The 26,707-nt window shown below is 42.4% G+C and overlaps 1 protein-coding gene across 2 annotated transcripts in view; it reads right to left on the bottom strand.

Annotated features, from left to right (window-relative positions):
• Nucleotides 1-21,166, bottom strand: part of Otud4 (OTU deubiquitinase 4) — a 54,913-nt gene extending 33,747 nt beyond the window's left edge. For both annotated transcript variants that reach the window (XM_036187128.1, XM_036187129.1), the window contains exons 1-6: nucleotides 20,939-21,166; nucleotides 15,530-15,613; nucleotides 10,646-10,696; nucleotides 3,836-3,882; nucleotides 3,209-3,281; nucleotides 1,316-1,397 (exon numbers count right to left, since the gene is read on the bottom strand). In XM_036187128.1, coding sequence (XP_036043021.1) covers nucleotides 1,316-1,397; nucleotides 3,209-3,281; nucleotides 3,836-3,882; nucleotides 10,646-10,696; nucleotides 15,530-15,613; nucleotides 20,939-21,097 — 496 coding nt within the window. In that variant the 5' untranslated portion in view covers nucleotides 21,098-21,166. The remainder of the gene's footprint in view (nucleotides 1-1,315; nucleotides 1,398-3,208; nucleotides 3,282-3,835; nucleotides 3,883-10,645; nucleotides 10,697-15,529; nucleotides 15,614-20,938) is intronic.
• Between the last annotated feature and the right edge of the window lie 5,541 nt (nucleotides 21,167-26,707).

Raw genomic sequence — 26,707 nt, 5'->3', positions numbered from 1 at the left:
CCCCAGCACTCATATAAAAAGCCAGGTGTGGTACTGTGTCTTACTATCCTAGCACCAAGAAGCTGGAGAGAGGAGCTGCTGCAGGGGTTGCTGGCCAGGCAGTCTGGCCAGATTCAGAGAGATCCTGTCTCAAAATGTAAGCTGGAGAGCCATCAAGGATAACCAGTGCTGACCTCAAGCCTATCACTCACTGTCCACCCCCACATCTTATACTCATGCACATGTAACACAAGAGGGGGCAGAGAGCAAGAATGAAGACTGACCTCTGTTTTTCACATATATATGTATTTATCCACACATACAAATATAATTGGCACACTCACACAAAAATATATTCTCAATCATCCCTGAAGGAAAGAATATTTAGATTAATTTGGTCAATTTAAATGTTATAGAAACAGGGAAATATAGCTTACCAAAAAGTTTAACAAAAATTCAAAAACACATGAACTGTAAAACTCATTTATTTTATTACAATGAATGCACTTACTTCCATGCTCACCATCTAAATGGATCCCCACAGTCCTTCTCACAGACCACCTATCTCTCAGATTCTGGGTAAGAGGCAGTAAAGCCTCAGAATCACCTCGTACAGGGAAGGCAGTCTACAAAGACTTCTTTCCCAAAGCTGAAATGTCCTGACTTTGACTCATTAAGAAAGGGGGAGATGCAGCCCAAAAAAGAGCTAAATATTCTCACCTCAAAAAAAAACGTTAACATGTACGTTCAAAATGTTTACACTCCTACTTTTACAGGTCACTGAGACTAGAGAAAACATTGGGTGTGGTGCTGCATGCCTAATCCCAATAATTGGGAGGCAGAAGCAGGTAGTTTTAGTCAAGGCTATGAGAGACCCTGCCTCAAAGAACAAAAAGGAAAAGTAAGAAAGCAATTACATACAACACTACTGCTCATATGAAGAAAAGACACTAAAAGCAGGAGGGACCATTTCTCTCCTCCTAAAACAATATTCTTACATGTGTGGAAGGGAGGGGAATTCAGTCAACCAGGAAATATTTGGGAAAACCTGTAGAAACTAGATGCTAATGGGGTAGCAAATGTTATTGACATCAACTGGGTAGAGACCAGGGTGCAGTAAACATCCTACAAAGCACAGGAAAACACCCCAACAGAAGACTCTGGCCCAAAATCTCTACAGTGCCAAGGGTGAAGACCCTCCCTTTAAACAAAATACAGTCAAATGCCACATTTCTTCAGTCACCTGGATTTTCAAGCTATACATTAAGAACTTGAAAAATCACTACAAATCCTAACTAAGGCACTAATTCCTCTATGAACACAAGAGGATACTTACACTGACACATAGCAGAACTATCTTTATACGTTATAGGATAGACAATATCATAATGATTTCCATTCGAAAAACACAGTAACACCTGAAGAGAAAGTAAGCAACATTTCAGTCAATCATACATTTAACATTCACAAAATAAACTGTGGTTCCAAAGCCTCTAAATCACTCACTTTCAAAACGGTATTTCAGAAACAAAGCTCCAATATTGTCACACTTACAGTACTCCACATTATGGTGAAAAGCCAGACAGCAATGTTTTGTTTGTTGTTTTTTGAGACAGAATCTCATGTATCCCAGACTAGCCTCAAACTCACTGTATAATGGAAACTGGCCTTGAAAGTCCTGATCCTCCTGTTCCTACCTCTCCAGGGCTAGGGTTATAGGTGCGCACCGCTGTGCCCATTCTGAAAATGTTTACAGAACTACGAAAAACAGACACAGTAAGTAGTCAGGAGTGGCTGCAAACATCTGCAACCCCGGCATTTAGGGAGACTGAGGCAGGAGGATCTCAAGGCTTCTGCATAAAGAGAAAGTCTCGAAAAAAAAAAAATCACATATGATTCAGCTTCGTAAAGAACAAGAAAGTCAGCTGTTGAGATGCTTTGGTGGTCAAGAGCACCTTACTGCTCTTGCAAAGAACCCAAGTTTGTCTCCCAATACCCACATCTGGCAGCTCACAACCACCTGTATCCAGCTGCAGGGATCTGACAGCTCTGGCCTCTGAGCACTTGCACTCGCATGCACATACCCACACACACACAGAAAAGGAGAATGAATGTTCTCTCGAAATTGTAAGAAGTCATTCCAAATTCAGTTCAGTGATGCACACCTATATCACGGTAGAATTAAGAATTTGGGTTCAACATGTGCTTCACAGCAAGACTTTGGGGAAAAAGCGGGAGGAGAAGGAAAGGGGAAGAGGGAGAGTGGAAGAGGAAAGGGGAAGAGACGAATCAGAGGGAAGGAAGAGGGAGGGGGAAGGAAAAGGAGGAGGAAGGGATCAGGAGAGAAAATATTCTAAACCATAGCAATGCTAACTTATTGAGTGAATCAAAGGTAAGCTTTTCCTGCTTGTCAGCTTTAAGTGTTTCCTAAGAAACTGACTACCCTACACTAGCTGGGCAGTGGTGGTGCACGCCTGTAATCCCAGCACTTGGGAGGCAGAGGCAGGTGGATCTCTGAGTTCGAGGCCAGTCTAGGCTACCAAGTGAGTTCCAGGAAAGGCGCAAAGCTACACGGAGAAACCCTGTCTCGAAAAACAAACAAACAAAAAAAAAAAAAAAAAAAAAAAAAGAAAAAAGAAAGAAAGAAATCTACAATACTGTTTGAAACATGCCACAGCCCAACAACACTACAGATGAAAATCTCAGGTCAAGTCCCATGAATACCCACTCCTCCCCTCCTCCTCCTCCTCCCCAAACCGCCCCCTCATTAAACTATAGCACTTCCTCACTTCCTCTCCCCCTCTTAAACACAACTAGCACCCAGTGTCCTTCACCTTGGCCTGCATGATTCCACTAAAATAAAATTCTCTTACAGTGAATCAGCTTCATAAACTTTCCCACTGTTTCTACTTCATGACCCCACAATGCAGTGATACTGGTGCTTCTAAAATTACCTTTACAATGGGAAGGAGAACAATCACAGTATGTCTGAGCACAAAGCAGAGCTAACTTTCACAAGGAGTCACTTAATATCATGAAACAGTAATAATCTTGGTCACATAGACAGACATTTTCTTTAAAATATGACTCGATAACTAATTTTAAAAAGTAATAGCTTTCAAATAGCAGTATTTCAAGAGCCATTTAAAAGTATAGCTTAAGAGGTCAAGGTAGCAATTAAGCAGTTCTTTTATTTACATATTTTTTAAGTATTTCAAAAAATTCTTACCTTTTCAGGAAAATTATTTTCAGTTACTTGTGAAGGAGAAACATTTGGCTCCTGATATATTATAAAATCTTTCCTGAAAATTAAACTCAGATGTTACTTTTTAAAAATTGTATTTCATTGATTTATTTATCTACACATCAGGCAACATTCTAGGCACTGAAGATAGAGCAGGGGGAAAAAATGAAATAATTGCACTATAAGATACCAGTAGTTTCCAAAAGATAAAATCTCCAATTAATTCATATGTAAGCTATACAACATAAATAACTTCCGATTAATTCTAAAGGAAACCTGGAACCCACAGAAACATGAGCTTTGTTCTGGGCATTAAATGCTACTGGCCCAGAGAGTAAGCCCTTTTAAACAACAGTTTTTAGGACACAGTCAAACTTTTTTTTTTCAGTGCCTTTTTCAAAATTCTCTCAAGAATTAAAACATTTAAACATTGGTATCTAGCCACTGAACTCCAACTGATGCAATTTATAAACAGACAAAAGGCCTTAGAGAAGCTCTTTCCCAACTGAGATATAAAACAGCTTTGCATTTTACAATTTTTAGTTGAATGTAATATACTAATTTTCCAGTTATTTTATTTTTATTGTTTTATTTAAGAGTTCAACAGTTTACCTGTACATAAGAGAAAGGGCACTTATTTCCACTTGTCCTACCCATTCCTGTATTGAGGAAAGAAAAGTTAGCATGTAAATATCTTACTTTTTACAATAAACGTTATACACAGTTCTCAATAAACACCCCCACAGGGTTTCTCTCTGTAGACCAGGCTGGTCTCCAACTCAGAGATTTATCTGCCTCTGCCTCCGGAGTGCTAGGAGGCGTGCGCCACCACTACCAAACTTCAGGAAGGAACTTTGTTTCAAGAGGTCTTCCAAATTCCAAACAAAATACGTGCCACATACTAAAACAGACTTCTAAAAACATGCCTTAGCCTAATTAAAAATAAGGGCTTCTAAATAGTCCCAATGCAATACCCTCTGGTAAGAAACTGTTTAGCTCACCAATACTACATTCCTCACTTATGCAATGGAGGCCACATCACATCTAAAAGTGTAAAATGGGCTGGAGAGATAGATGGCTCAGCCACTAAGAGCACTTGCCGCTCTTGCAGAAGATTCAGTGCTCACACACCGGCTTACAAGGTTGGTAATTCTAGTTCCAGGAGATTCAGCATCTTATAATGTCCACAGACACAAAGTATACACAGTGCATATATCTTTGTGCAATTAAATCATCATAAACACAAAACAATCTTTTTTTTTTTAAGTAAAATAGCAGGAAGAGGAGGAGGAGGCTGTAGTGGAGACAGTGGTGCACTTATTTAATCCCAGCACTCATAAGGCAGGGGCAGAGTCTCTGGCTAGCCTGGTCTACATAGCAAGTTCCAGAATGGCCAGGGATGTTTTATACACACACACACACACACACACACACACACACACACACACACACACACCCTAAAATCTACCAGCCTCTCTGATAAGAATAAAGTATCTTCTTATAGGTAACCTTCCAAATAAATGCTATTATAATCTGAGCAAGTAAACAATGGCCATCCACTTGTCTTCTCCCTTAACCAAGTATCAGCCATCAAATATAAATGAGCAATAGTAGTGCACACCATTAATCCCAGCACTTTCGAGGCAGAAGCAGGTGGATCTCTGTGAGTTCAAGGACAGCATGGTATACAAAGTGAGTTCCAAGACAGCCAGGACTGTTACACACACAGAGAAACCAAAAGCGAGTAAGGGAGGGAGGGAGGGAGGAGAAAAGCCAAAACAAAAATTGGAATAAAGTCTTCCAAAAATATACCGCCAATTCAGAACTTATGTGTAAAGAAAGAACTCTTAGAACTTGACAGCAACAGCAATTTTAAAAAAAAGGTAAAATTTATAAATGAACATCTTACCAACAGAGATACATGGATGACAAGTACATTTAAAAAAAAAAAGTTCATCACCACGCAAATTAAAATCACAACGAACACTCAAAATGTGGAGTAACATGGCTCATAAGGAGCTTGGCAGTTTCTCATTAAGCTAAATATATATTTAGCTTATAGCCCAACAATTCCATTCTCCAAGAGAAAATAAAATCCAATTCTAAGAGCCCACAAGTGGAAAACAGCCAAGTATGAATTAACACATAAATTGTGTCCATCTATCCAAGCACAACCCCATACAAAACAGAAATAAAAAACATGACTCTTAAAAGTATCTCCATTATGCAAAGAAGCCAAATATGTAAGACTACAAATTTTATTCCTTTTATAAATCTAAAAAAGCCAAAACCTAGAAAGCAGGTAATTTCCAGGAACCAGGTGGAAGGATTAAGCACAAAAAAGCATGAGAAAATTTCTTTTTTTGTTTTATTTTGGGCTTTTTTATTTGTTTGTTGGTCTAGATAGGGTCTCTCTGTGTAGCCCTGGCTGTTCTGGAACTCATTCCACAGAACGAGCTAGCCTCAAACTCAAGAGATCCGCCTGCTTCTGCCTCCCAAGTACTGGGATTAAAGGCATATGTCATCGTAGCCTGATGGGAATTTCTTAAGAATGATTGATTGAAACCACCAATATTTGTGCTGGTGATTTGTGAAAAAAATAAGCTGTGGGATAAATGTTAAATCCATAGGGCAGATTACATGTAAGAGAGAACATCAATTTGGCTTCAACAAAGTTCACAAAAACAGTCTTACAAAATTTTGAAGCATTTTTTTCAAAGTGTTCTCCCAATACTGTTAAGTAGAGATGGCTCAGCAGTTAAGTGCACTGACTGCTCTTCCAGAGGATCAGGGTTCAATTCCCAGCACCCAAATAGCAGCTCACAACTGTCTGTAACTCCAGGTCCAGGGTATCTGACACCTTCACATAAATGCACATAAAATAAAGTTTTTTAAAAAAGCAAATAAAGGCATTTTTTAAAAAAGGATAGAAATGCTACCCAAGAGAACTGAGGAAGCAATAGAATTATCAATCAACTATATTAGTTTTCCTTATATACACCCTGCATTAGAAGAGAAGTGGAAAAACAGGATGGCCTATAAAGAGATGCTGCTAGTAATGAAAAAGCTATTCCAGAGGTACCGAAGGCAAGAGGTAATAGGGAGGAGAAATGTTTTTTTCAGAAATCAACCTAGCTAGACAACCTATCCCAGATGCTCAAAACCCCTACCCTTCAGGTAGACCCTGCCCCAATCAAATCAAGCTCAGTCAGTTTACACAGCCTCATTTCTGCCTCCTTTTCTCCACTTTCTAGCCCAGGACTTTATAGATGATAGCCTGAAGATTATGAAATACTGCAGTTCTAATTAAATTAATAAATGCCCTTTATACTTCTTTGTATTTTCGCTAAAGTCAGCAAAAATCACCTATAGTATCTGTCATTTAAAGACTACTATTAACATGTTTCTCCTCTGTTTATCAATTTTACGGTCAATAAATATATATACTGGTCATCAACTGGGCACTTAAAATTAGAAAATGTCAAAGCAATAAAAATATTTTTCAGTCTTCATCTTCAAAGAGACTTGTGAAGTAAGGAAGAAAAACCCACATTTGGGAAAATGTGTCTGCTCATGTATCTGAAGAAAACTGTTTTGGAATTACTCAAAAACAGCCTAGGGTGTATTCAGTGAAAATGCCTATAGAGGTATTTGTCTCTAAGACTGGAGTGATATTACAGTTATTCTCTTTACACATAATTATCCATTTTTCTGTATATAAAATTTTTTTTTCTGTTTTTGTTTTGTAAAGAGTCCCACTATGTCACCCTGGCTATCCTGAAACTCTGTGGGGCTAGAGAGGCAGCCCAGTGATGACACTTAAGGATCAAGGTTCAGTTCCCAGCATCCACATGGCAGTTCACAACCATTTGCAGTTCTAGTTGCAAGGGATCCAACTTCTTCAGACCTCTGCAGACACCAGGCATATACAGGGTGTAGAGAGATATACGTGCAGGCAAAACACTTATATAAATAAATCTTTTTAAAAATATTCTTGCCAGGCGGTGGTCCAGGTGCATGCTTTTAATCCCAGAGACGCAGAGGCAGGTGTATCTCTGTGAGTTCAAAGGCCAGTCTGGTCTACAGGGTAAGTTCCAGGACAGCCAAAACTATAGAGAAACCCTGTCTCAAAACAAACAAACAAACAAACAAAAACTTAAAGAGAATGAACAAATATTTCAAATGAGTCTCAATGACAAACACTAAGTTTTCACAACCACATGGGGACTAAAAGGCTGACCTCACAGATGCAGGTATAATTGTGGTTAGAGCCGAGAGCAGGAAAGGAGAGGATGATCATCGCGGATAAGACATACATGCGTTCACTGCAACCACCTACATTTAACTGTGTATTTCAAAATACTAATGAAAACAACTGCAAACATTCCCAACACCAAGAAATGACTCAAGAGACAGCTATGCTAACAGACCAGATCTGATTATTATACTTTGTATACACCTACAGAAAGGTACAAATGTACCTCAAAAATATGGACAATTATTATGCATCAAATAAAAATGTTTTAGCGAAAAATAAGAAATGGATGTCTCTGGTCTCATCCACCACATGCTATTTTCAGCCAGGCACGGTGGTGGCACATCTAAAATCCCAGCACTCTCAAAGTGAGGAAGGAGAAAGGAAAACCAATAAGTTCAAAGTCAGCCTGTGCTAGCTGTATAAAGGAAGTTCAAGACCCACATGATCTACATTAGTAAACCCCACATCAAAAGACCATGGCCTAGGAATACATACAGCTCATTGATAGACCCTTTGTCTAATATGCACAGGTGCTGGGTGCTGGGTCAATCCTCAGGACTGCAAAATAGTAACATTTTATACAACATGCTTCTAATCTATCCATCCGGGCAACAAATGCTGGGCATTACTTTTGCCTCCAGGTCGTATCAATGAATACAACATAGAGAATTCTAAGTTCAAAGAGATGAATTCAAGTAGAAAGAAAATAAAATATATGCAATGATAGATGAATGCAGGGAAAACGTGACCAGAACAGTCACAATTCTCACTTACCTCAAAACCCTCAAATGCCTTTTCAATGGTAGATAGTCGGGCTTTGAGGCCTTAGGGATTTATGATTTAGGATGGGAGCCAGTGACTCTACATTTACAGCACACACACCCGGAGATGCTGATACAACCCACAGGTGACATTTTGAGAATCACTTACTCACTGGCTCCATCCTGCCCTCCAACTTACTTCTCACTACTTACCTGCACACGTTCCACACAAACTGACTGTTCTCTTGCTCTGCCTTACTCAGTGTTTACTGCTTTTTAGAATGCCCTTCACCCTAAGCACTGCTTGTTTGGACCTATGCAGACTTCAAATGTGAACTCACTCTGAAAGCCTTATCTACCAACTGGAAATGCAGATGTGGTCTATTAACATTCAACCTTTGGTATTTCCTAACACATGCACTTTCCTAATTTATACCTAACCTTCTGTATATTACAGAGAAATTGTGATTATCTGAAATATCTACATCTCTCCAGGATGTCTCAATCACTGAAACTGATATTACAGATCCATCAAATGGATACTCCAATCACTAATACACCCCTCCTCTTGTGCTACTCCCTTTAACAGGTACCTCACTCTTCACAGCCTTTTCCTTTGCCAATATAACTCATTTTAGATTTGCGTTTCATGTATTTGAATATGTGGCCTTCATATATGCATGTATACCACATGTACATGCCTGGTGCCCAGAGATCAGAAGAGGACATCAGATCCCCTGGACCTGGAGCCACTATGAGTGCTGGGAACCAAACCCAGGTCCTCTTGCAAGAGCAACAAGTGCTCTTAAGTGCTGAGCCATTTCTTCAGCCCCTGCCAATGTTACCTTTAACTACATAATAGATGATGGAAATGTCTAAAAGAATTTTATGATGGTTAGTCTTAGTTGTCAACTTGATTGAATCTGGGATCAGCTAAGACATAACTCTGGGTGTGTCTCTAAGTTTATTTCCTGAAGGATCAACTGAGGCAGGGAAGACTCAAGTCAAGTGGGGACCAAGAACAAGGTAATGCTTTCACAAAACAGACCTGAGATAAAGAAGTCTCAAGGGGAAGGAAACCCATCAGTGCTGCTTTTGCCTGCCCACCTTTGTCTACTGTTGGTCTTTGCAGGGTCCACTGCTGCTACCGTCTTTCACTAGTGTTAGAACCAAGTTTGCCTTTCTTCTGTCTTCCGACAGGAAATGAAGATTAGAAAGTACCAGGACTCTCTCAGGCCTTCAGCACCAAACTGGGACTGCTGAGGCATCCAACCTTGGACAGAGCAAGAGCTACCAGGTTCTCAGTCTCTCAGCATTCAAACAACCACTGCTGGACTACTGGGCTCAGGTCATGAAGGCCATCTAACAAATCCCTTTGATTACACACGTCATTCCTTCAGTTCTACTCCTCTAGACTAGAACTCTATTCCTAACTATTGCACATTCCATGACAGTTGGGGCTTAGGGGGTACGGTGATTTGAATAAATGGATTCCAAAGGGAGTGGAACTATTAGGAGGTCTGGCCTTGTTGGGAGGAAGTGTGTCGCTTGTAAGGGCAGGCTTTGAGGTCTCCTTTGCTCAAGTTCCCTCAGTGTGACTATCAGTCAATTTCCTGTTGCCGGGAAGATATAGGACTCTCAGCTACTCCTCCAGCACCAAGTCTGCCTGCATGTCACCATGCTTCCTATCATGATGACAATGGATTGAACCTCTCAAACTGTAAATGAGCCACCCCAATTAAATGTTTCCTTTGTAAGAGTTGCCGTGGTCATGGTGTCTCTTCACAGCAATAGAAACCCTAAGACATGCAGACTGAGATACAACATGCTAAGAGAAACACTGCTAAGCTGTATATCCTTAGTCAACATTCTATGACATGGATTTTCAGTGAGCCCCTTACAAAAGGAAAAAGGAAGAAGGAAGGTAGGTAGAACAGAAGAACTCTCTGTTCTCATTTCCCTAAAGAAGAAATCAAGCTTCGTCTCGTCCAAGTCACACATACACCCTAACAAATCATTCCAAAAATCATCCGTGTAATTAAAGATCTTATATGATACATACCCATGTCATAATGACAAATATAAAAGAAAGCAGGACTCTCTCCTCAGCAAGACAACGTCTAGGAAGAGCACCAATTATCTTTATTTTTTTATTTTTCTCTGTGTAGCCAACTGCTCTGTAGACCAGGATGGCCTCAAACTCAGAGATCTGCCTGCCTCTGCCACTGGAGTGCTGAAATTAAAGGCATGTGCTACCACCACCTGGCCCAATTATCTTTCAATTAGGCACTACACAAAGGGTACAGTTGCTTCAACTGTCATACAATACACTACCAAATCTTTCATCAATTAATTTTAATACATATTTGGATATGCACAAGCAGAAATACAACTAATACATACCTGTGGATTTTCCAAACGTTTTAAATATTCTTCAAATGACCCTTCTATAAACTGCAAGGGAAAAAAAATTATATTAGGGGTCTGGAGAGGTGGTTCAGAGGGTTAAAACACTTCTTGCTTTCTGCAGAAGACCTGGTTTTCAATCCCAGCACTCACATGCATCAGCACACAACCACCTGTATCTCCAGTTCCCTCTTCTGGCTAAGGTACCTCAACACATGTTATACATATTCATACATGCAAATACATATACATTAAAATTTAAAAATTTTTTTTTTCTTTTCTGAGGCAAGGTTTCTCTGCATAGCCCTGGCTGTCCTGGAACTCACTCTGTAGACCAGGCTGACCTCAAACTCAAAAATCCTCCTGCCTCCCCGCCCTGGTGCTGGGAGTAAAGGTATGTGCTACTACTGCCCAGCAAAAAAATCTTTTAAAATTAGGAATACTTGCCAAACAACAGTGGGTTTACTGTGTAAAGTTTACTTTGAGTCACAGGGTACTTATGCAAACCTAGACTTTATCAGCAATATTAAAAGATACTCATGGGTATCTGTATAAATCCTTAAGGACAATAAATATTCAAAATAATTTAAAGGAGGTAATGCAGCTGAGAAAGGTTTCCAGGAAGAGGAAGACTCAAGACTCAAGACTCAAGGTAAGAAGAGGTGGATGGACACAGGGAGCAGCAACTACAGAGAGTACCCATGTAGCATAAGAAGACCACTGTGTGGAAGACCTAAGCAATCTAGCCAACTGAAGCTGGGCAACCTGGTAGGAAGCTGAACAAGAGAAAAGTGGGGCCATTTCATCATGGGCCTGGAAGAAACAAAACAGACTTTCAAACAAGACAGAAAAGGCAATTCAGGCCACCTACAGTGGCACTCTGAACTGAGAAATATCGAAACAGTACTTTCAGAGTATTTGGGTATAGGCAAATGAAATAGATAACTGAGAAATTATCCTAACCACAAAGATGAGTAATAGGAAATCAGATAATTTCAGTTAAGATTTTTATGATACAGCTTACTTTGTTTCTGTGTCATGAAATAAGTTTACTCAATCTATATCCAACCACTTTTTGTTTTCATTATACAAATTTGAAAAAGCGCTGTGGTAGTTTGAATGATGGCTCTGCCTAGGTTCATATATTTGAATTTTTGGTCCCAAAAAAAGTAGAACTGTTTGGGAAGGGTTAGGAGGTGTGGTCTTGGAGGAGGTATGTCACTAGGAGTGGATTCGAGGTTTCAAAAGCCCACACACACCATTCTCAGCTCTGTCTCTGCCTGTTGCCATGCTCCCAGCCATGATGGTCATGAATTCTTACTACCCTATGCAACTGTAAATCCCAAATTAAATGCTTTCTTTTACAAGTTGCCTTGGTTGTGGTGCTTTGTCAAAGCAGTAGAAAAGTAGCTAAGGCAAGTGCTAAAAAGAACTCTCATCCGACCATGAAGTCCAACTTTATTTAATGTACAGTACTAGTTAACTTTAGCAAGAGTGACACACTTAAACACAGAATCTCTTTAGATTGTGAATCCTTTTATAAATTGTATACTATCAAATTTCAAAACTGTCCTAAATCCTAACACATAATCACACATAAGTGCCCTACTAGTCAGGCGCTGCTTTTCCATGAGATGTTTACTTCCAAACCAAACAAATCCTTAAAATCTTCCACATCTGGAACCTATGTGTTATCCTAACACAAACCTGCATCCAATCTGAGTCTCCTTTCTTTTTTTTTTTTTTTTTTTTTTTTGGTTTTTTTGAGACAGAGTTTCTCTGTGTAGCTTTGCGCCTTTCCTGGAACTCACTTGGTAGCCCAGGCTGGCCTCGGACTCACAAAGATCCGCCTGGCTCTGCCTCCCAAGTGCTGGTATTACATGTGTGTGCCACCACCGCCCAGCAAGTCTCCTTTTTAAATGCAAAGTTCTCACACAGACCATACTCAACACTGTTAGTAACAAGGGATATCCCTTCCCACAAACCCTTTTCCAATTCTGCCAAAAGAAACTAGAAGGTTCTGTTTTGTCTTTCTTTATTTTGTTTTGGGCTTTGTTGTTTTGTTTTGTTGGTTAGTTTTTTTTTATTTTTGAGAAAGGGTTTCTCTGTATAACAATAAGTGTTCTGGAACTCACTCTGTAGACCAGCCGGCCTCAAATTCAGAGATCCACCTGCTTCTGCCTTCCTTGTGCTGGGATTAAAGGTGTGAGCCACCACCCAGCTGAAACTAGAAGGTTCTTATGATCAACAATGAACCTTTTTCCACTGGAAATTTCATCTTCTGACCTTATCTCCTAAGGTTATGTTGACTAAATAAATATATGTAAGGCACTTAAAACAATGTCTGGCATACAGGGTTCAATGCTAACAATGTAAACTAGTATCAGTAGTTTTATCTCAAGGTCATGATGATTAATTCATGGTCTTCCCTCCAGATATTATAGACTACTTCACTTTCCCAGCCCTACACTGCCACCACCACACCCTAATCCTTCCATTTCCCCAGGTTCTGCATTATCAGCTTTTTAATAAGACAAGTTTTCAAGCCATCTAATCAGGCAGGAAATGCTCCTTCCAGAATGAATCACTACTCATCCTAAAACACAGTGCTCTCAATTGGCTTAAATATAGGGATACAAACCAGCAACACACTCAAACTAAGAACTCTTTTGCATGTGAACACTCAAGTTTTATTTATTCACAAAATGTCAATATTCATTACCAGTCAGTAGGGTAATAGCATGTAAAGTTATCAATTTATAGAAACCTAAGTCCGAGTGCTGGGATTAAAGGCGTGTGCCACCACCACCCGGATAGAAACCTAAGTCTTAAAATCAGTAACTCATAAATGCTAGAAGGCTTTGAACTATGCCTACAACTACATACTGAGAAAACTACACTACTATATTTTATTAATTATAGTATTCTGATACATAATTTTACAATACATTCTAAAAAATTTAACATTTATAAATGCCATTTGATTAAAAACTACTACACAGGACATGGTTTTATTCTAAGTCTCAATTTGTTTTTAACTCATTGTTAATTAACAATCATGGATAGCATTATTACTCTCAATACCTAACTCCCTTACCAAATCAAATAAGCTCCCAGCTTAGGTCAAGCTTAGGTCATTAACCTCTCTAAATGAATGGGGGGAAAGCCTAGAAAATATCACAACAGAGTACGTTTAAATATATATACATCCTACACTAATATCCAGCTTGTAGTTATGTTTAACTCTGGGTGTCTGTAGAAGTCAGGAAGTTAAGACAGGACTCGAAGTCAGGAAAAGAATAGCATTAAGGGAAAAGGGACTGTAGAACAAGTGACTTCAAAGAGGTGGGGAATGGAGGTAAAAGGTTTATGTGGAAATACAGCAAAGGAATAACAAAGAAGGGGTGGAGGGTAGATTAACCAAAACTACACATATATTAAAAAGCCTTATGGAAAGCCAGCCATGGTGGTGCACACCTTTATTACCAGCATTCCCAGAGGCAGGAGGATCTCTGTGAGTTCGAGGCCAGCCTGATCTACAAAGGAATTCCCTGACAGCCAAGGCTGTTACATAAAGAAACCCTGCCGTGAAAAACTGTGTGTGTGTGTTTTAAGCAAGCCCTACTTTGTAATACAATGTTTTTTAAGTTTATTTTAAAAGGAGCTATTATACATGGTGGACAATTCTGCTCCCAGAAGATAAAGGTTATTAAATGAAATTCTCAGTAGCAGGCATGGAGTAGGTATCTCCTTATAAGTCATTGGTGAGGAGGCTTCAGAGGCCCCCCAAAAGAACATAGGCTATTATTGCCATTGCTCTTCACTGCGCACCAGAACTAGATGGCAAGATCCTACTGTTGAAGACACCACAAATTTTGATTGGAGCACACAAGAGGAATCAAGCTGGAACTGACTGGGACACCTTCTCCCTGCTGGCTAGCTTTCACAATGTAAGAAGGTGTTAGGTCGACCACTGGGAGAGGAAATACATGGCCTCATCTAGCCCAAACCCTGTAAGCTACAATATTGACCTGCCAGGCAAAAGGTACCCACTGCTCCAAAAGAGGCATGACTGTGGGGCTGGGGATTTAGCTCAGCGGTAGAGTGCTTGCCTAGCAAGCGCAGGCCCAGGGTTCGATCCTCAGAGGCATGACTGTTTTGGGGTAACCAACTGCTTTCTGATGTAGATGAGACCTGCCCCACCAGAAAAGCTCATGGCCAGGGAGGCCACAGGCCCTCTGGGTGAGCCTGCACTTGGCTCTGCTACATCAAATGTATCAGACTGCCTTATTAATACTTACATTTCCAGGCTAGCTTTGAACTCAGAGACCCACCTGCCTCTGCCTCCAAGTGCTGGATTACACACTTGTTTGTGTCCATGCATCTGTATTGTTAACTGGCTCAGAGAAGCGTCTTTATGCAGTGGACAGAGGGCAGCACAGAGACACAACCTGTCCAAGTGCTGAGAGTAAGCAATTGTGAGTGACCGCCCTAGAAGAACACCTGCCCCAGCTCCTCACCACCAGCCACCGCAAGAGGACTGAAAGAACAGGGCTTCACGGATGGAGAGGAGTGCTATGAAATGCTGTCTTCTACAAGAGAAATTTGTTTACTCAGACTCATAGCAGCCATGGTTACTCACACAACAGACCTAGTCAAACTCAACCCAGATGGGAAGGGGTCACAAGACCCCACACTACCTAAGGAGCTACTTGGTGGGTTATGAGGTACAATTTATTGGGGGTGAGTCCAAGGGGAATAGATATGATCAAATTACAATGTATACATTTATGAAATTCTCAATAAAAAATTACTTAAAAGTATACACTGTGAAATATGCACTAGAACATTTCCAATGGTCAAAATGAATTCAAAAATTACCGCTTCGAATCTCTCCCTGTTCTCTCGAAGGTAGTGAACGCAGGCCATTCTGACTTCCACGTGGCGGGACTGGGAGTGCAGCACCTGAAACAAAAGCAACCCGTCGCTAAGCATTTTGTGAAGGAACAGACTTACATTACAAGCCAATGCCTTCTCATGCACTCAAAATATGCGAAAACTTTTTAACCTTGACTTAGTCTAACCTCTTCCTCGAGCACTATGACAAGAGTACTGTGGTGTTTGAATGAGAATGGCCCGACAGGCATATATGTGAATGCCTGATCACTATTTGAAAAGATTAGAAGAATTGGGAGGTGTGCCTTGGAGGAAGTGTGTCACTGAGGGCGGGCTTTGAGGCTTCAGAGGCCATGCCAGGCTCGGCATTTCATGTCTTCCCACCTACAGATGTAGATGTAGCTCTCGACTACTGCTCCAGAGCCGCCCTGTATGCTCCTCACCAAGATGATAAGGGACTAAATCTCTGAAACTGTAAGCAGACCTCCAATTAAATGCTTTCTTTCTGAGACTTGCTTTGGTCATGGTGTCTCTTCATAGCCAATAGAATGGTGACTAAAACATATAAAAATACTACTCTACCAGTCTAATGTCATTGGGAAGGGCACAACTCAAGACAGGGTTTCTCTGTGTAGTCCTAGCTGTCCTGGAACACACTCTGTACACCAGGCTGGCCTTGAACCCAGGTATCAGGCAGCCTCTGCCTCCTGAGTACTGGATTAAAGGTGTGCAACAACAGTGCCACCCCCATATCATTCTATATATAGAAAACGTGTCACTATTTCTCCTGAGGTCATTAAGATCACTCCTTTGAGGACACTATTGTACCTAAGAGGCTTTTCTCTGTTGCCAACCTTCTACAGTAATTTTGTTCCTCACAAAGCAGAATAGAATTCCTACTAGGGAACGCTGGAGCTCATCCTATGCTTACTATAAGAAAGAACAAGAGCCAAACCTGGTGGTACGGACTTAAGAGTCCAGCTACTAGGAAGTGGATATTTCCATGTTCAAGCCCTGACTGGTCTACTAAGAGTGAACTCAAAGCCAGTCCAAGCAACTGAGCGAGAACTGGTCTCAAAATAATTTAAAAAAACAGGGGCTGGGGAGAGATGGCTCAGTGGTTAACAGCACTGGCTGCGCTTCCAGAGGGCCCAAGTTCAAGTCCCAGAATCCACATGGCAGCTCACAACCATCGGTAACTCATGTTCCAGACACGCATGCAGACAAATCACCAACACACATAAAATACAAATAAGTAAATTATATTGGGGGGGGGGGTGAAAAACAATTGGAGCTAGATGTGGTGGCACACACCTTTAGTGCCAGCACTGAGGAGGCAGAGGCAGGCTGATCTCTGGCTTTAAGGCCAGCTTGATCTACAGATAAGAGTTCCAGGACAACCAGGGCTACGCAGGGAGTCCCTGTCTCAAAAAAAGAAAAAGAAAAGAAAAGGAGGGGAGGGTTGGAAAACAGTTAGGGAAAGCACTCAATGGTAGATCACCTAGCACATCCAAAGCCCTTGTTCAACCACCAATACCATAAGGAAAAAACAGTTCTCTTCAGTAACAGCCTTATTTGAAAATGTAAGCCCACTATGGTTTCAGAATAATTATGTGTAACTTGTTTATTAGGCTTACAAAATTCAAATACAACCAAACAGGCAGCCATGCTAAACTGAGTAATGACATCCCAAGAGGTTGTGGATTTGCTCTTGGATCTAAACTCAGGGGAGCAAGATGGCTCAGCTATTAAAAAACCTTCGATTAGCCGGGCGTTGGTGGCGCACGCCTTTAATCCCAGCACTTGGGAGGCAGAGCCAGGCGGATCTCTGTGAGTTCGAGGCCAGCCTGGGCTACCAAGTGAATTCCAGTAAAGGTGCAAAGCTACACAGAGAAACCCTGTCTCAAAAAAACAAAACAAACAAACAAAAAAAAAAAAACTTTGCTGAATTTGAGCCCCAAGACCTGAAGGAAAAAGAAGCAACTCCCCAAAATGTCTGATTTACACACACACAGTGGCATGCTCAAAGGCAAACACAAATGAAATCAAAGTACCAACCAAAAAGTAGTTCAGATCTCTCATCTGTCGCCTCCCTAAACAATCAGTTCAAAAAAAAAAAAAAAAAAAAAAAAAAATCACTGGAATTTTATCTTTTATCAAAACTTGAGCTCTGAAATGAAATAAACTGAATTTCTTATCAAATGCTAATCCCTAATACTTTCACCATGCTTAAAGAGAATAAAGTAAAATTACTTTGTATTAATACTTATCTCAAATAAAGGTATTCCCAGTACTCCCAAAGTTCAAGGTTAAAATCCACATTCCATATGATCAACCATACACACTTGAAATAACTTATCACCTTAAACTATGAAGACCTCCTGCAGTTTTAAGGGTTACATGCAACTCCAACTTAATCACCCTAATAGTAAACTGAGGAAAATTCTAGAAGAGAAGCACCAGCTGCACATTTTACACCTCTCTCGGATAACAGCCAGGGCTCATTTATACAAGAACCCACAGATGCAACTTCCCGATAGCCAGTATGTTCTAACAGACAAGCCAAGAGACTGAAGATGCACTCCTTCAGGGTAGTTTTTCAACTTACCACCTGGTTTTCAGCTTAACTAGGTAAACCTTCCTTTCTGTTTTAGAACACTACTAAAAAACAGCATTATACACTCTAAGCTTCCTTCATCACAAGGATCATCCACATATTTTTAAAAGCACCAACTGTTTACCATCTCAACAAATTACATTTGGCAAGCTATCTTTCCTAGAAGCTACATGAGACACTGTTATGAATCAAACATTATTAATATGAGTGAGGCACGGTGTCATCCGATAGGCCTTCCTGCCATAAGCAAAGCGCCTCCAGTGTTAAAGCCATTCACCTAACAACAGGTGGCAGACAGAAGTTACTAAAGCGTGTTGCTCATCAGTAAGAGTTATCAGGAATATCTTTTTTTCCCTCCTTTTAACAAATGTTTCAGAACATGGCATCAATCTGAACTTGTTGCTCAGATGCAAAACTCTCACAATATCCATAAGTGTAGGATATTGTTAATTTACTCAGCCAAACAATGAAGGAAGAAATGAAACTGCAAACAGCAAATCACTTCTCAAAGTCCCTGGACACTCAAAATTCTAATGGTCTGATATGTTGCTACATGAAAATAGGCTAGAGGTGGAGGCTTTGAGACAAAGTAGTGATAAACACTGGGAAGGCTGAGACACCGTTTTAGCAAGTCCTCTAAGAGTGCCCTATTTTTAGCTCCATGGCTAGAAGCTGATTCAGGTCAGGCTTCCTGCAGGCCCAAATCCACAAGTGTTTAAAAAAAAAAAAAAGGAAGAGCCTATCTAAATCAGGTAATCTGAAGGGGCAGGAAGTCTCATCTCAAGACTGCTTGCTATTCAGCTTGACTCTTTAAAAATATTTATTGTAATTTTTACCAGAAAAAAATTTCCCCAAAACAAATCCTTTCTACATATTTAAAAAAGATAGCAGAGGTCAACAATGCATTGTTTCTCACCATTACTTAGTCCATATCTACCAAATGATTGAGCTTCCCCAAAGCTAGGCTCAATGTACTCAAAGTAAGTCTCCAAATTTGTAAAGGGTAGTTCCTTGATGACTAACCTAAATCCTGTGACCCAAAAATGGGGCTTACCCATATCAGTGAGTCCGCAGTGCAACTAGCTCTTGCCCATTCAATGTGCACAAATGAGCCCTCACAAGCTTCTATTCTATTCCCCAAGGATCCGTGGCATACATCACAGACAGAACACACCCTGCGCTTCAATTTAACTAGGACCTGGATAACTCAACTCCAAACATTAACCTCTACCTCCTTCCTACACAAGCTTGCTGAAACTAACACTGTCTAAACAGACTTCACTTCGCCTCTTCTGCTTCTAGAGGTGTTAGGAGTCCAAAAAGGCTGAGACAAGAAAGCAGAACCTTTTCCATCTGGAAAATTCACAAACGGAGCAGACTGTTTACCTACTAACAGTAAGGACTAGGGTGGGTGTTTACACACCCACCCACATTGGAGCTTCCTAATTTTCTGAAAATGAGAGATGTCTTAACAAACTGAAAATGCTATGTTGGTTTGGAAAGTATTACAGAGAATGGACATACTTGTCACACAATGCAAGGGTGTCTCTGTCTGTCTGTGTGTGTGTGTGTGTGTCTCTCTCTCTCTCTCTCTCTCTCTCTCTCTCTCTCTCTCTCTCTCTTTTCCTCCCTGAGATGGGGTTTCTGTGTAGCCCTGACTGTGCTGGAATTCATTTCGTAGACCAGGCTGGCCTCATACAGATCTGCCTGCCTCTGCTGGGATTGAAGGTGTGCACCACCACACATGCCCAGCATGCAAGGCTCTTGTTTTAAAATGTTCTATACTTAACACATGTTTGAAAAGTACATGGCCTGGTGATTGTAAAATAGAAATCTTAAAAGCTAGTTAACACACACACACACACACACACACACACACACACACACACAAAGGTGAGAAAAACGAAACTAAATCATAAAAACTCCAGTTTAGGCCAAAGGACAGCAAACTGTAAACGGTATGCACACACAGCAGTACTGTGAAACATTTTCTAATCCACCTACTTCAGCAGCTAGTTTTCAAATACAGGATGGTTTGTGGTGACCCAGCAACCTACAATATGGCTGTAACATGGAGACCAGAGCTCCTTCGGACAAACAGAAAATCCTGAGTATTCTTCCCTGGAACTCCTCTGCTATCTTTTTTATCTCTCTTTTCTTTAATAAATGGGCCTATTTGGGAACCATTTTAACCATTAGCGAAGGTAAAAACGGGAGGGAGATGTGCCTAGCCTGAACCCCCCAGTTAATACCGTCCTTCTATTAAAAGACTTTTAGAAGAGTGAATTTCTCAGTACACTTTCTCTGATTCCCACCCCGTTTTTGCGTGGGTTCTACTCAGACAGTCACTGAGAAGACCCTATACAGAAAGGCTGCTTTCCTTCAACTCCAAAGTTGGCCTCCTGCTTCGCGTGACACCGCAGAGACTGACTACCCCACATTCCAAAGTCCAGCAGCAGAAAAAATGTGGTCCACCCGTCCCACTGGGTGCAGCCCTCCTCTAGCACACACGCGCTGAGCTGCTGCGAACCTGGGGCTGCTACGGGCTGCGCGCAGGTGAAGGCGGAACACGGCGCGGAAGCAGCACGTCGCCGGCTCCCCCGCTCCCCGGCTCCCCGCGGCGAGCAGGCCGCCCGAGCCGTCCTCAACCCCGTCCCGTGCCGACGTTACAATGGGCCGCTGTGACGCCAGCCGGCCCCGCCGTGGGCGGCCCGACAGCTGCGGGTGGCGTGTCGCACCCAGCCCCGGCCCGCCCCGCTCGGGCCCCGGTCCTTTACCTGCTCGGCCACGGCCCGGAACAGGCACGACCCGTCCTTGGCGACCAATTTCCGATACAAGCCCAGTTTGCGCAGATAGGCGTCCATGGGCGTCGCATCCTCGAGCGGCCCCACGCCGCCCTGGTCCCCGCCGTCGGGCGCGCCGACGGCTGCCTCCATGTTGCCGGTCCGCTGCAGGGTGCGCGGCGCGGACTAGCCCCACATGGCCTCGCCGCCGGCGGCTCGACGCCCCGGCCTGGGGCGGGCTGCGGCTCGGGCTCGAGCTCCGGCGCGGACACGGCGAGCGGCGGCAGGAAGCGGCGGCCCGAGGCGGCGGCCCGCGCTCTCCGGGCGCATAGGGGAGCCCTGCCTAGTGCATGGCCATCGGCACGCGGCCGCCTCCGCGGAGGGACACGCGCCCGCGGGCCGCGAGAGCGAATTAGGGAGAGCCCGGGGGTCGCCGCCCCAAGTTTCCGGGTCCCGACCGCTGTGAGGCGAGGAGAAGCCCCGCCGGCGCGCGTCGCCCGGCCGCCTGCGGTTCAGCGAGGCCTGCGCCCCCTGCGCGCGCCCCACGCCGAGGACTGAGGAAAGCCGGAGAGAGAAAGCCGGGGCCTCTCACTTCCCCAGCTCGCGGGAGGGCGCCTGAGGGGCGGGGAGCAGGAAGGGGCGCCCGGCGGAGGGCAGCAACCTCGCAGCCTAGAATTTGTTTTCGCTTTCAGCCCGCAGCGCAGAGGATGACGGGACTTGTAGTTTGAGCAGCGGCAGGAAGTAGGCGTGCAGAGGGCGGGGACGCCTGGGCCGGCCTACTCGGACTGGAGCGGCCCCACAGGCTCACGGACTACAAATCCCGACAACCCTGGTGGCGCCGTCCCTGGAGCCGACTTCGCGCTTCCCAGGCCGCGTCCGCGAGCAGGCCAGAGGGTGTCCGCCGCCTTTGCGGTGACATGTGCGCGCCGCCCCGCCCGCCCGGCCGGTCTCCCTCCCTGAGAGCAGCAGGGCGGCGGAAAGCGCGCGCGGGCCGCGTGCGTGGAGTTGCCAGGGGCACAGTGGCGGTGCCAGCGGTCCTTTATGTATTCCCAAACAGTGGGCGCACCTGTCTGCTCGCCACCCCCGGCCTGGCCTGCCCTCCCCGAGTTTCCTTAGAGGTGGCTCAACGCCGTGAGCGGAAAGTGGGCTAATGGGCGCAGGCTCTGGGAGCCGCCTGCCTGAGGCCGGCCCATTCTGACCCTCAGTCCGGCGCCGACGGCTGATTTCCGTTTAGAAACTGGGACAGCTCACGCTCTGTGAAAGAGTGGTCTTGGCCAACGGCACGTCTGTTCTCCCGGCCACCGCAGCTGCGCACCGCCACACAAAGGGCTGTCACTGTTAGGAGAAATTACTTTGTTTTTCCTAAGTTCGGAGACACGCAGCGTGGAGTCCGGGCTGAGCTCGAGGCTTCAGACTCAAGTTGCTCCCCTCCCTAATTGCATGACCGGAAATGAACAGTCCATTTGCGATTTAGAATCCAGTATTTAACGCCTTTTGGGGACACCAGAAATTGGTTTTACTAGCATCAACAGCATCTGGTATCAAATTATTAAAACTTGGGTCTTGAGGTCATGCTGGAAATGGGGCCAAGACAGGCCAGATGGTAAAAATCCAACAAGTTACTGAAAAGGCAAGTTATTAATATTTAAATGTTCCTATAAAGTGTGCTATTTTTAGAAAATATATTGCAACCTAAATGGAAAAAGGATTATTGTCTCAATTTAAAATGTTTACCTGTAGAGGGGAATCACAGAACTCTAGGGGTTTTGTTTTTGACTTTGTTTTTGAGGCACACTCCATGTAGCCCAGGCTGGCTTTGAACCTGCCATACAGCCAAGGATGACCTGGAATTCCTGATTGTCTTACTTCCACCTACCCTCCCCAAATATTAGGATTACTGGTATGCCACCACATCCTGTGTTATACGGTACTGGGAATGAAACTAAGGGCTTGATGCATACTAAGCAAGCATTCTACCAACTGAGCTTCCACTCTGGTACGAAAATGTAGTTCGCCTTAAAGGCCTACAATATTTTTTTCAGTAGTATCTAAACTGAAATGCTTAGATACAGTTTCTAAAATGAATAAATGCTATAGGGTAACTCATTAACAGACCAAGTACACAGGGAAAGACATGCCTTTTGACTTTCATTTTGATAGTCAGTAACTTCTGGGACTAACTTCTTATTCCATATGTATTGTAGGAAATATGTATATAGCATGTAAAGATTGCATTGCTCATAGCTTGATATCTTTCTAAAACTTTGTTTCAAAATTTATCACTTTGTGATTGAAATGTGCAAGATTGCATTACATTTTTTATCATTTAAATGAAAAGCTTTGTTCAATTTAAATACCCAATAATGTATGTGTGTGTGTCTTAGTGTTTCACATATATATTCCACCTTAAGTCATATCCATATTTTCATTACTTAAATGTACTTTCATTTTTTTAATGAAATAATACCATCTTCTAAAGCCAAAGAGTTTCTCTGAGATACTTAAGGGAAACTAAATATGCCTTTGAATCTAAAATATCTTTATTTCCATCACAATAATTTGACTCATTAGTAATAGAATAACCAAGATATTAGTGGGCATGATCATTAAGTTTTAATTATTCTATAAAGCCTGGCATTAAGGTCTGTTTTCCATGTATTTTTTAATTCATTATTAAATACTTAAAAATAGAAATCCTTATCTGAATTCATTAATTTTTTTGTTACACTGGGATATGCTGTGAGAAGTGGTAAAAGAATAATGTCTGGGTTTTGCACAAATGGATGTTGTCTGACAGTTCTTAGCACTCCTGCTGAACGAGTGTAAAATGGCCTCATGCTGCTTCCAGCTCCAAAGTTAGAGGAGACGCACCTGTCACAATGTCTGACCCCTGGGCTTCATGAGGAAATCCCCGAGGTATTCTGAGCACTAATCCAAGATAGACCTTCTGTATGCCAACTGCCCAAATAGTTCAGTGTCGAGGCAACGCCAAAGGATCCTGTGTCTTCAAACTGGGCCAAAACATAAAGAAACTCACTCCCTGAAGCATTAATCTAATTAATCTTTATCAATAAATATCAGGAGTCAATATTGGGGAAAGAACCTGAAAGATCAGAGAACAGGGAGCAGCTACTAGTTGCTTCTTACCTCTTCCCTTCCTCCTTCCAAAAGGGTCCTGCCTTACCACTTCCTGTCTCCTCTCTGTCTACAGTCCTCCAAACCTCTATGGTCGTCAGCTAGTGACTAGCTCTGCCCCCTGACTCCAAGCAAGCTTTGTCAGAACACAATCAAAATATCACACAACTACTTCCTAAGAGCCTTCAATTAACATTAATTTCTGAAACTCTTCAAGAAACTAAACTAGTGCTGATTGAAAATGTTCATTTCTAAGAGAGACACTTCAGACCCATAAAAGTAAAGATGCCCTACCAATCATTTTTATCAGATAAAACCTGATTCAAAGCTTCTAAGAACCCAATGAGATTACTAAAAATTAACTTAGCAAATGTGTCAACCCAACATTATCCCCTGTATACAGTCAGTACCTCAAGTTAGTTTATTTACAAACTTTAGGGCTAATTATGGTAGGTAGAATTATGGATGTTTATTTTGGAGAGGGAGTCTTAATATTTAGTATTGACCTGAACTAAGTAGACCAGGCTGACCTTGAATTCACAGAGATCTGCCTCTGCCTCTAACTTTCAAGTGCTCAAATTAAAGGCTTACTCCACCTCCACAGCCTGACCTTTTCTACAATGGTTCAACACAGGGCCTTGCAAATCCTGGGTAATGCACTTTATCACCAACTACACTCCAAGGTCCAGAATTTCTTAAACTGATCTGTTTTTGTTTTTATTTTAATGAGAGGTTGGTACATTATATGACAATATGGGAAGTTTTCACAAATAAGGTTAGATATTATGCTAAATAGCCTTTAAGATAACCCACAAGGATTTCAGGCCGTATTTTTATTTTCATACATCCCTATAATGGCATCCACCTTATGTGAAGTCTAAGTGCCTGAAAGAAGAGTTAAGAGTGATGTCTCTTCTGAGGTTTGGTGACAAGTGGATTTGCATTTTGCTCCCTTAGACTTGTTCTCCCTCCCACCCTCCCTCTTAGCCCCTCCAGTTGTGCACGCTGTCTGCTCTGTAGCCGGCTTACTGAGGTTCCTTTAGTACAACACTGATGACTCTCCTCCAGACATATGAACCAGGTTGAAAGCAAACCCTTCAAGTCTTGCTTTCAGATGCCTGCAACCCTGATGAAAACCTTGACTGCAGGCTGGAGAGATGGCTTAGAGGTTAAGAGCACTGGCTGTTCTTCCAGAGGTCCTGAGTTCAATTCCCAGCAACCACATGGTGACTCACAACCATCTGTAATGAGATCTGGTGCCCTCTTCTGGCCATGAACACACAGCACTGTATACATAATAATAAATAAATCTTTAAAAAAAAAAAAAAGAAAAGAAAAGAAAAGAAAACAAGAAAACCTTGACTGCAACCGCTCATGAACAGCCAGACAGATGAGGTTGCACACACTTATAATCCCAGCACTCAGGAGGCAGAGCCAGGTGAATCTCTGTGAGTTAGAGGCCAGCCTGGGCTACCAAGTGAATTCCATGAAAAGTGCAAAGCTACACAGAGAAACCCTGTCTCAAAAAAAAAAAAAAAAAAAAAAACCTTTGCTGAATTTGAGCCCCAAGACCTGAAGGAAAAAGAAGCTAGAATTCCAGGACTCTTAAGGGAAAATCACTTGGAGGCTAAGAAGCCAGACATTTTAGAAAACATAGCAGCTGCAGAAACAGAGAGAAGCCCTACCCACCCCACCCTTGCTACCTTAATAAGGTGAGCATCAACTTGCACCTTGTTCTGTTGTTTTTCTTTTGCCTTAACAGCCACACCTGAATCTACTGATATTTTAACTACCATCTGGGCCTCAAGGCCTGGCAGGCTTTCTAGTCCCACTGGCACTGGCTTGTTCACAGCTGCCAAATGTAGGTTTTAACTAAGTATCATTCTATTTACCAGTAAAGACTTGAGAGTCAGATGTTGGAGTAAAAACCTGCTAGCTCAGAGAAGCTGAGAAGCAACCATCTGACCTTCCTTTTTGGCCTGAGACCCAACAAGAGATGTCTCTCCACTTGTCCCAAACCAAAAAAATCTCTAAGTCCTTTCCTACTCCTTCCTGTATGTCTCTCTATCCATCTTCTGGCCCCTCCCTCCTCTCTATGGCTAACTCCTGTCAACTACTCGCTAGCTCCACCCCCTGATTCAAGGTTAATTATTAATACAGTCTCAGAGTTTCACAATGTGATCAAATAGCCTGCAACAATGTTTACATGTACAGATACACACACACACACACACACACACACACACACACACACACACAATTTTTTATGTATTTTATGAAGAAAAACTTGTTTTGCTCAGATGGACAATGTTAAGATTGCTGATTGTCCTTTTCTGTTCACATTGAATCTTCTCTGAATGTTAATGTTTCTGGGATCTTGGCTCCCAGTCCACATAATCTCCATCCAAATGTTCCACATAGAGTGTAGAGACTGGCAGAGTCTATTACAGATAACAAACATGAGGCGCTCTTAAGGGTGAGAAAGGGTAATAATGACCAGAGGGAAGAAAACGCTCTCACAGGCTGAGAGTGGACAATGGGCAGAGAGGCCATTGTGTAGGGCACACTTTCAAGGGCCAAGAGAGCAGACCATGACTAAAGGGACCATTGTGTTGTCAGACATAATTA

The sequence above is a fragment of the Onychomys torridus genome, chromosome 5 (genome assembly GCF_903995425.1).
Source record: "Onychomys torridus chromosome 5, mOncTor1.1, whole genome shotgun sequence".
Lineage (NCBI taxonomy): Eukaryota > Metazoa > Chordata > Mammalia > Rodentia > Cricetidae > Onychomys > Onychomys torridus.
Note: the sequence above shows the minus strand (reverse complement) of the source record. Positions and strands in the feature narration are given on the sequence as shown.